The sequence below is a fragment of the Akebia trifoliata genome, chromosome 11 (genome assembly GCF_017979445.1).
Source record: "Akebia trifoliata isolate Shusen 1 chromosome 11, ASM1797944v1, whole genome shotgun sequence".
Lineage (NCBI taxonomy): Eukaryota > Viridiplantae > Streptophyta > Magnoliopsida > Ranunculales > Lardizabalaceae > Akebia > Akebia trifoliata.
The window spans coordinates 44,763,360-44,774,403 of NC_141385.1; the positions used below are offsets into that span (position 1 = coordinate 44,763,360).

The following is an 11,044-nucleotide window of genomic DNA, read 5'->3' on the forward strand; positions in this document are numbered from 1 at the left end:
TAAAACGTGAAAACTCGACTCCACTCACAACACGTCGTATCGAATCATCTAGACGATTCACGAGTCGAATAAGACTAGTCTAAACTCCAAAAAGAGAGTTTCTATTGCCACGCCAACTTATTCTAAGAGCATCCCAAGATTGGTGTGCTAATTCTTTGTTGTTTTTTTTCCCAAAACAGATTCAACTTATGTCCAAATTCCGGTTACAGTACACTGTTCATTTTAATTATCAAAACATGCATTTCCAGTGAATTCGGCACTTTTATAATCAATGAATTCATTGGTATAACTATGAAGAAAAATGTTGAAGTAACCTCAGGATTGGACCTCACATCGCACACTTTGACATGAAAGTGTATGGGAACCATAGATGCCTTTCCTCAAGATACGAGTGGAACACATCAATGGTTCCTATCCACTTTCATGTCAAGATATGTGATACAAGTCTAATTTTGAGGTTGCACAACTCATCTATGAATTCGTAGATATTATAAGTGTCAAACTCACGAGTTCGTAGGTTATAAAAATGATGAAAGCATGGTTTCAGAATTAAAATGAACAGTCCACCAAACTTGGAATTTCGTCATAATCAGCGCACGAAATAGAGATTCACCATTCTTTGTTAATATCATAAGAATTGGGGTGCTCTTAGTAAAATGCGTTTTGGCAATGGAATCTCTATTCTAAATAATTAATGTTCAAAATAAAATTTTAATACAAAGACTCGTCAAATGAACAAAAAATTATCATTAGGTTAGAAATCAATATATGAAATTGGACTTCGAAAAGAAAAAAAGAGAAGATGAGCATTCAATTATCCAATCCCAAGTAAAGAATTTTTTGACTAAAATGATCCCAACATTTTCATAAATAATGAAATTATTGCATCAATTCAAGTCACTAACTTGACAAGTTTTAAATATGCTTCAACACGAATGGAAATCTTGTGGATTATCATCTCAAGGGTGATGCGATTTTTAGGGTTCAGCATTCACTTTTGAAAATCATTTTTCAAAAAAAAAAAAAAAGTTATTGAAGAATCATTATTTAATGGATCAATCCTAGGAGTGTCAATGGGTGCTCATTTAATTAGAATAATTTAATCGAAATTAGAACCAATAGAGCGGTTTTGAGTCCTTTTTTATTGGAACCAATTAGAATAGGGTCTCTTGGAGTTGAACCGATTGAGAATCAAAACTGATAGTTCCGTTAAAAGTCAAGAAATTTTTTGACAGTTTCGACTCTGATTCCCTTGATATAAGAGCCATAATTGAAATTGATAAGAAACGAAATCAAGAAAAAATTAATGATTTTGATTCATGTAAAAATTGAACTGGAACCGACCCATTGACATCTTTATTCAAACCTCCTTCAAGGAAGAGGGAGCAAATCCTCTGTGGTAGTCTTTTCTTGTAGTACCCTGTAATACTTCTCACATGGTTGAGAGAGTGCCATGAACCCAAAAAAAAAAAAAGTCACATCAGACCTCCAACATTTATGGTCTAGATCAAATTAAAAAAAAAAAAAAAAAAAAAATTGCACTTCATCGAATGCTTTTAAAATGGACAATCACTGAACTTCCAAATTTAAACGATCAAATTTAACTATTTTGTTTATGTAGCGCTCTCTCAACCATGTAAATAGTACAACAGGGTATTATAGGAAAAATTGCTACAAAGGATCTACTCCTAAGATAGGACAAATCTCAATTGTTACCATTGTAACGATCGTAATTCTCATTTTGTTACAATTATTTTAAGAAGCTGCTATTTCCACCCTGAACTTTTAGAATAAATAAAAGTTGGTGTGCCAATAGTAGTTCTCTCCTTTTTATTATTATTATTATTATTATTATTATTATTATTATTATTATTATTAAGATTTCTATTTCTAAGTTTAGGATTTTATATGAGTTTTATTCTAATTATAAACAACTACTGAAAATTTTTTGAATGAGTGTGATAATGTTTTGTAATGTTGATTAATAATTTGAGCCCAATATCTATCATGTATGGAGAGTGTGTTTCTTTCGATATGGGTGAGATTAGAGTGTAATAAGTAAAAGCTGGGGTGTCAATAGCAATTCTCTTATTTTATGCCATGGCGTAACTCTCAAAGCTATTCCCAATCCTTCCAAGCGATGTAAAGGGTATTTATAACGAAAGGTAGGCTTTTAAAGGTGTAATTTATTATCTGTCCAGTTGCTTAGGCAGACCGGAACATAGCAAAGTATATATAATATGAAGAGCTTCTAGAATTAACGACCAAATTCCCAATTTCACGGATTGGAAGGACAAAAAGGGAATTATATATTTATCAAGTTTTTTTTTTTCTATAATTATTTTTGGATCAACTAGTTGCACACCACTACTATCAATTGCACTCAATTTAGATGATTGCACTCAAAATAAAAATAAAAATATTGTACTCCTTTATTTATCAACAATCAACATGGTTTTATACGAAGATAAGCGAGCCAATAAAGAAAAACGAGGTAGGCCGAGGAAGTATGGGTCTGATAACGCTTGCTACCCCTCCCTCCCACTGGAGCCGACGTAGTATCATCATGTTCTTAATATGAACACGGGTGAGCCAATGAAATGACAAAGAGATTTGATCCTAGGGCATGGGATGCTCTAAGAAATTTTGTCGAGACATTCCTAAATTTATCCAAATTAAATTGAATTAACCTCGACCAAATGTGAAAAAGTAAATTCCCAAATAGTAAGAGAAGAATAAGATTATAACCTAAAGCAAACGAAAAGATCGAAGAAGAACACACAAATAAAGAGAAAGAGAATAGGTAAGATTAGATAGAAAACACTTGGTAGGGAAGTATATAAGCCGAAACTCTCTCTAACAAGAAGTGTTCTTATAAAACAAAATGGTCAAATGTTTCTTTTATTCTCTACTACCTACCCTTTTGCCGAGACTTAACTAAAGAACGTAAAATTACCTAATCACCTTTAAAAACCCAATTCATCACATGAAAGTTACAAATATAGGTAAGAGCCAACAATTGCATCATAACTAAAGTTTAAAATCTCATTTTGATGCAATAATTTGATCGAGAGAAAGATGGAGACATTCCGTCTCACACAAAGAACAAAATATTTCAGAAGACGCTATCATCACATGTAACTTGAAGCCGGGCTTTGAGAAATAAGTTTCATGTTTTTTTTAAGGTACTGGAGCGTTATGACAGATCCCAACCAAAAACAAGAACCCAATACACTACATCCGAAGGTACAGAACTCATTCCTGGGTTAGAGGACTATGTAGACAGTCGGATCCGAGTTCACCAACCCCAGTTTGACACATTCAAACATCTCCAGGAAAGTTGAACAACTCAATACTCCTTGACCATGGAGAGTTTTTTCTATCAAGGTCATTGAGAGTAAATTAGGTATGAGGTTGTTGACTTCACCTGCATGACTTTTAATAAGAGAAGAGAAGCAAGGAAAAAAAAAACCTATCTCCATTAGAGGTTAAGCTTTTAGTATTTTTAGAAAAACTAATTTTCAATTTTAAGACAGTTATCAGACTTGATCTAAACAATTACATAACCTTGAAAGCTCTGAGGCTAGTCCAACTTCACAATGTTAAACATATAAAGAACATACTAAAAATTGATGAAGCTCAAGAACTACTTAAAATAGAGAGGAAGGAGTTTCTTCAATGTGTCAAACACATTCGTAAAAGGGTTAAATTCGATAGCGGACTTTAATTCTAGATCAGGAAATCGGTTTGTTAGGGCTTGCTGCATTCCAGGCATAGACATCATTGCAGCTAGTTTACTATTAGACATCACCTCGCAGTCTTGAGGAGTATCTTTGATCTTGCTTGGGTCGTACCCGAAGTTTGCCATGTAGGTCTTGTATTTCTCTATGAATTCAGGTCCTGGAGTTGGTGTCCTTGAGTAGATCTAAAACATCAAAGCCAGTATAATTTGGTTAAAAAAATATCTTAAGTGGAAATAACAGAATATAAGATCACACAGCTTGATTGGTCACCTCACAAACTACACATTGTTAAGAACAATGTTAGATATCTGATTATGGGCGACAGTACAATTAGGATCATTGGAACAATATGAAATTTGAGCTGCGGCCTCTCCTAAAAAAGAATGGATAAATAGGTATATAAATGTCTTTCTAGGAAATAAATGTGTATCGTTACCTGAATAAAACTTCTGTCTTTTGCTCCCGAAACAAGGGAGAAATTATCATAATCAGTTGCAATCACATCATAAGGCTGCTTGGGAATAAATGGCAATGTAGGAAAACGGAGGTAACACTTCTCTCTAATCATCTCTTGTTTTTCTAGTTCAGTTTCTTTTTTCTCCACATCTTCGTCAGGAATGCATTGAACATTTCCCTTTATACCTGTAATATATCCATCAGGACCACCATGAACACAAAAAGTATCCACCTGAATTGCGAGGGCTTCAGCATCAAATGTATATACGCCCTGCGATTTAATAGATCTGGAAGGTTCAGTATACAGATATTAAGGAGTATGTAGCCTCTTGCCTTGTAATAAATCATCAATAATAGGAAGGTTGAAGAGAAAAATAAGAAGTCCGTCTGTTGCAGAGACTTAAGGCACTTTGTGTGTCCATGTTTTTGACAGATGTGGCCTTCCTACGAATCCTTCTAGCTGTTCAATTGGGGGGCACTTATTGGAAAGCATCAACGAGCAATAATTTTAATGGTTTAGAAAAATGGTGTCGAAGTATAATTTCAATGGTGGGGCACCAGTTGTTCGTCTTTTAGGCTATCATCCATATGGCCTACCAATTCAACATACTGTATAAGGTGAAGGAATCAGAATATACGTATTCCTTCATCGACAAACATTTTTCTGAAGGATAAAATCATTTTACCGAGAAACAAGAACTTCTAGATTATCCCAAGCATTTTACCTGTGTACAATGGCAGTCTTCCTGTCCTTGGCCAGCAAATCCACGCTTAAGTGAAGCTACTTCAAACCATCTTCCAGAATATCTGATTGGATCAAAATTCTCAGCTGACATGCCTCTCATCATCATTTGCTTTCTACTACTTTCATCAGACATTTTATCAAGCGGAAGGGTTACACCATTATCAGCGGCAACTGCAAGCTGGCACACGTTAGAGTAGTGGAAGGGTTCTGCTGCTATGACCTGGCCAAGAGAAACAAAATTGTCAAAATAAATTTTAAAAAATGTTTGCAACTGCATTCTTTGATCCACTCCCAAACGGGTGTCTTAATTGGAGGAAATGATCTCTCTTACAACTATGGCATGGGGAAAAAGTCCTACTGTTGGTGATGTGGATCCTAGATTTCCTATTCAAGTTAAAACTTCTACGATAAATTTGTATCTTCACAGTTAACATGTTCAACAACCATGCGGGCATAATGGGCTATGCTATCATTTTTAAAGTGAACAATAACTCCTGAACCATATCAAGAGCACGACTATACAACTACAAAGATCAAAAGAAAAACTAAAACCTCTTTACCTGGTTTGTTCGAGAGAGAAATATAAGTGAAACTGCAAGACCGGATAAAACATGTCTAGCGACAACTGTTGTGCTTGATGCAGGGAGCTCCAAAGAGCACACCAATGTTCTTTTTGCTGGTATCTGTCTACGATTGCTGGATCATGAAGTGAAATAGAAACAAGTGTTATTCGGTTCATAAGTCATTAAACAATGTTGAAACAGTAAAAAACACAGGCAAGGTGGACCGGTAGGCATCAAGGTCGGTCTTTTCTACTTGTTCTAAATATTAAAGAAGAATGCAAAGTACATCAAAAAGGGCGAGGGAATGGGAAAAGAGAGAAAATGGATGAGAAACGAAAGGATGTTTGTGTAAAATCGTTACATACACAGTCATAATAGCATGTCATTGACTTTGAAGTTATCAAATGATAAGCATCATTGACCAGAGATACCAACTGATTTTCACTTATTAATAACAAAAAATCTGAAATATATGAAGCTTTGGAGATTTTTATATAGAAACCCGTCCTTGATGTCTCATAGGCTTGAAAATAGAAGTAGCACCAGATAGACATTGAATAAAAGATCAGTAGACACTAAATAAGGCAACTGGTTACCATCTTACTGATTTCCTTCATCTACATCGCTGTCAGAATAATCTAACTTACTTGCAAGGGATCATCCTTGCTCACCTCAACACAATCATTGTCTCCAAATATCACATCCTCCATTTCAAATCTCATCTTTTATAAATGACTACAAACCTTATCTCGAGGTCTGTAAGAAAGCCATTGTCACGAATCACGATGTGGTTGTTGTATAAGGTGCCAAATTAGTAGTTATCTGGTGACCATAAAAGCTGGTGGGGTGACCATCCCAGCATTTTCCTCCTACCTTCCATATGGAAAGATATTGGTTCCCCATCTAACCAAGGTTTCCTAGAACTTCCTCCTTGGCTCAATTTGTCCCGCGGGCTCTTCACAAGGCTAGGATTTGCTAGAATCCAAGTCTATCCCAATTTAACATCTCAAATGAAAGGCCTATAGTTGGAGACTCATTTACATGGTGGGAGTTTGAGAATCTTATAAATATGCTCAAATGAAAGTAAGTCCCAACTCTTGCTCCCTACTTTTAAGTCCCATTGAGCAGCAGGATTATGAAGAGATAAAGGAACCCCATCCCATAATCTCTTGTCTGATTCTCTCTCTTCGCTGTCATAGCTTGTAGTGATCTTAATTCAGATTGATTTTTATCACATACATATTTACGTTTAATTTTTTGTTCATATTTAATCATGCCAAATTCAATCTGGTACCTGGACTGTTTTCCACTTTGTTAGTTCGTGATAGCTTTTTATCTTCTTACATGAAGGACCTATGTCAACAGTGTTGATTCATATTCTAGGCATTTTCTACCTCTCAATGAATAGAACATGTGTTCTCCACGAAGGAAATTTAAAAAATAAAAGAAAATAAACTCTTAATGAATGTGAAGTATCCATCACGTAGAGCAAAAGAACAAAGATACTCCATCTCCCAATCGGTCAAAGTTTCCATATCACTGTTTCTAAACATGGAGACACATCGCAAAACACTTCAATGAACTTGTGAGGCATAATCCTCAAGAAAAATCCTCATCGAATGATTTCATAAAAAAAATTATAAAAAAAATGATAAATTCACTTCCTTTAGGAAAATTGAGGGAAAACATTAAGCAAATTTTTAAGGGAAAAAGATGTTTCTGTCGATGCTATTTAATGTAGAATGATATTAACTAATTTTTAGGGAAAAAAAAAAGAAATAAATAAAATTTCAGAAGGTGCAACAACCTAAAATTTCGATAATTAGCATATGCACGTGAGACACATACCTTCGATGAAAAACATCAAAAAACAAGTGAGAAGGTTAGAGAGTTAAGAGATTATTTTAAAATCTCAATGGATGAGGCCAATACTAAATGAACTTAGAGCATTTTGGGGATAACATAAGACATGTCTCCAAATAAAAGTGAATGAAGGAACAAGATTTGCTTAGTCAACCCCAAATCTTTTAGATAATGATTCATTGCCCCAAGGCCTATGACTCACCCTTTTGAAAACAATGTCCCATAAGAGCATAACACAACATCAGTAAAATATTATTTTAGAGAATTGTGTTTGCGTCTAATGGTAAATAATTCATCTAGTGATGAGCTCACATTTGGTCTCAGCTTACATCAGAAACAGAATAAAAAAGTGAAAAAAAAATTATTTAAAAACCTTAGATATGCTACATATGCCTAAAGGATGCTTCTTTCCAACCATCCAAAGCCCAAAACACAAAAGCTAAAATATCGAAAATTTTAAATTATGGCATTTGGACTTCACCCCTACTACTCTCTCTCAAATACACATTCAAATTGACATCCATCATGGCTCTTCTCCATTGAATTTACATTCTATCCTACTTTACTGGATTTCATAATTTAAATTAAATCCTAAAAATTTCAACATACGCCTCTGTATCTTCTCCCCAATTTCTTCTCTCTTTTTTCCCCTAATTAACCCTTGAATTTACACACCACTATCAGTTCCACCTCTCAAACACCCATTCAAATTGACATCCATCAAGCCTCTTCTCCCATGAATTTACTTACCAGCTTACATTATAGCATTTCAAAACTTAAGTTAAACCCTAGAAATTTTCAACAAACACATCTGTATTTTCTTCCTAATTCCCCCTCCCCTAATTAACAAATGTTAAGGATTTAATATAAACATCAATAGACCAATTCTTGACATCCATCAAGCCTCTTCTCCTGTGAATTTACATACCAGCCTACATTATAACATTTCAAAACTTAAGTTAAACCCTATAAATTTTCTACAAACACATCTGTGTTTTCTTCCTAATTCACCCCCCCCCCCTTAACAAATGTTAAGGGTTTAATATAAACCTCAAGAGACCAATTCATACAAACCCCACAATTCATGAAAATAAACACAGAATTGCTCAAAAAACAAAAAACTCGAAATTTTATAGCGCCAAACAACGCATACGGATCATCAATCAGAGAATTGAAATGAGAGAGAAACCCTTATTACAGGTACCTAAGGAGAGAAGGAAGTGTAGGAGGAGGAGAAGAAAGCGGAGATGCCTGGATCAGCTGCATGACCTTCTAGAACGTTCTAGAATCTTCTGGAATCTTCTTGTAATTCAATCTCCTCGAATTCAGGATGCCCACACGTTATCCAAATTTTCAAATTCCAGTTATAATAAATTACATATATCAACAATTCTTCACCTTTACGATTTTCTACAATTTCCCGCGAAACAGTACAAACCTTTAAGTATCCACAAAATTTTCAGTTGTACTAAATTACAAAGAGCGCTGATTTCCAAACTAGAAAGTCTTTCCAAAGTCAATACTTGAATGACGTGGTACGGAATGAAATCATAGATTTTTTTTCTCGGGATATAGAATTGCATATATTTATGAAATGTACAGTTTTGTATCCCGAGAAAAATAACTATAATTTCGTATCCGTACCACGTCATCCAAAGTGTTGGGCGTAGGTCAACTTTCTAGTAAGAAAATCATTTCCCGCGAAACAGTAAAGGGGAAGTATCCTGTGAAATGCATATACAATTATTTTTTTTACCCTACGTTGCACGTAGTGGCAATGGGTACACACTGCAACCATAACTATTAATCGTAAAAAATATTTTAATTATAATAATATAAATAAAATAATATTTTTTTATATTAAAATTCTCTTGACAAATAACAAAAGCCTATTATAAAGAATCTTTTAACCTAATAGCCTACATGCATAAAGAGAAGGTGAGTATGACGAACACAAATCCACGTTAGATAATTTTTATAGCCATTGCATGAGGAAAAGGATTTCCATTACTTTATAGGTAAATTTACTTAATAGACTCTTTTGTGAGATTTTTTTCTCTCTCTAAGTAGTCCTTTTATCTGTAGGACGGTAACTTGATAGCTTATTTACTAAACTTTTTGCTTTCTGTGTATATTTGATAACATTTCTGAAGTCTGTTTTCTGAAATCTAAAATTTTATTCTAAAAAAGTTATTTGTTTATTATTTTTTAAAGTATAAAACATAATGACCATTTTAACAATAATGACCATTTACAAATAGAATTTTTAAATAATGGTCATTATTTTAAAATAGAATTTTAAAACATAATGGCCATTTTGACAATAATACTCTTTTGTAATTTTAATAAATTGTTAACCGAAAAACATAATATGTTATGCATAATGAAATAATCTACACATTTAATTTCGATTTCTAACACATCAAACACCCCAAAATATATTGTTTTCAATTTGAATTCATACTTGAGAAATTATATTCTAACAAGATATAATACTCAAATAATAAATAATTATTCATTTTCTAGTTGAAAAATATAAGATTTGTATAAAAATATAAGGTTTTCAAACACGAAACAAGAAAAACGGAGGAGACTTTGACAACACAATTATAGAGGAAAGAGAGGTAGAAAAATTAAAAATAATAGTTTTAAAATTTGTATAAAGAAATGATAAGAGATAAAAATTAAGGTTTGAGGATGGTATTTTAAGAATAAAAAAAATATTAGATTTTAGAAGTTTCGTCCAGCATCTCTTCATTATTGGTTCAAAACTTTTGAATTTTGATTTTGGAATCTGAAATCTGAATTAAAATAAATGGAAATAAAACTTCTAAAGTCTAAATTTTAAAGGTGGACCACCTCCATTCAAACTTCAGAAATATTACCAAACACACCCTTAGTCCTCATTTCTCTTTATAATGTTTCTAAAATACTCAAATTACTCTTTTTCTCATCTTCTTCACATATTTAAATTATTCAATAGCCATTACTATCATTTATCACGATTTTTTTTTACGATGACAAATGGAAAATGATATACACATTTTGAACATTTAATTTTTTTTTTTTATAGAATTTTTTTCATGACTTACCAAAAAAAAAATACCAACGAAGTTGAGATGCTAATTGTTTTTGAAGATTGTAATGTCACTTTTGATTCAAGTGTCTTTTTCCCAACCATAATATATGCACCTTTAGTATTCCAAGAAGATTTATCGTAAAAGGTGTCAATTTAGCTAAATTGTTGAGAGGCATGTTCACCACATTTTTATCATGAAAAAAATAAAATATTTACCTAATATTGAAATCAATAGAATGAAAAAAAAAAAAAAAAAATCAGGATCACATTGACAATATTGAATTCATCACATTTTTATTGCCGACTTCAACATTTTTATTGTTGATTCCACCACTTTTATCATCAAGTCTGACAATTTGTTAAAATTTCAAATTCAAACTATTACGACAGATACATCCACCATTATCGTTATATAGAAATGATGCAATGGCTCTTAACATAACGAGTTAGACAATAAGAGCTATTGCGTACTCTTTTTTCTTTTTTCAACCAATGAAAATGCTCTTGGCAAGGCTTAAACCAAGAACAAATAAAGAAGGATTTCGAACTCACAACAGACATGGAAATTAGACATTCAAGTAGAAATTGAAACTGA

At 33.1% G+C, this 11,044-nt stretch overlaps 1 protein-coding gene across 1 annotated transcript; it reads right to left on the reverse strand.

Moving 5' to 3' along the window:
- Nucleotides 1-3,460: 3,460 nt before the first annotated feature.
- On the reverse strand, nt 3,461-8,811 carry CHL (chloroplastic lipocalin). Its single transcript, XM_086459324.1, has 5 exons — nt 8,575-8,811; nt 5,505-5,640; nt 4,925-5,164; nt 4,180-4,470; nt 3,461-3,925 (listed from the first exon to the last, which is right to left on the reverse strand). Exons 1-5 carry the CDS (start codon nt 8,634-8,636, stop codon nt 3,647-3,649), a joined length of 1,008 nt encoding a protein of 335 aa, XP_086315450.1. The 5' UTR covers nt 8,637-8,811; the 3' UTR covers nt 3,461-3,646.
- Nucleotides 8,812-11,044: the final 2,233 nt, after the last annotated feature.

Excerpts from the sequence above, each read along its gene's own strand:
- CHL (XM_086459324.1), bottom strand. The coding sequence starts at position 8,636 with ATGCAGCTGATCCAGGCATCTCCGCTTTCTTCTCCTCCTCCTACACTT. Across the intron at positions 5,165-5,504 it reads TTCTCTCTCGAACAAACCAG|GTCATAGCAGCAGAACCCTT; the intron begins GTAAAGAGGTTT and ends TCTCTTGGCCAG. Across the intron at positions 3,926-4,179 it reads AAGACAGAAGTTTTATTCAG|ATCTACTCAAGGACACCAAC; the intron begins GTAACGATACAC and ends TTGATGTTTTAG.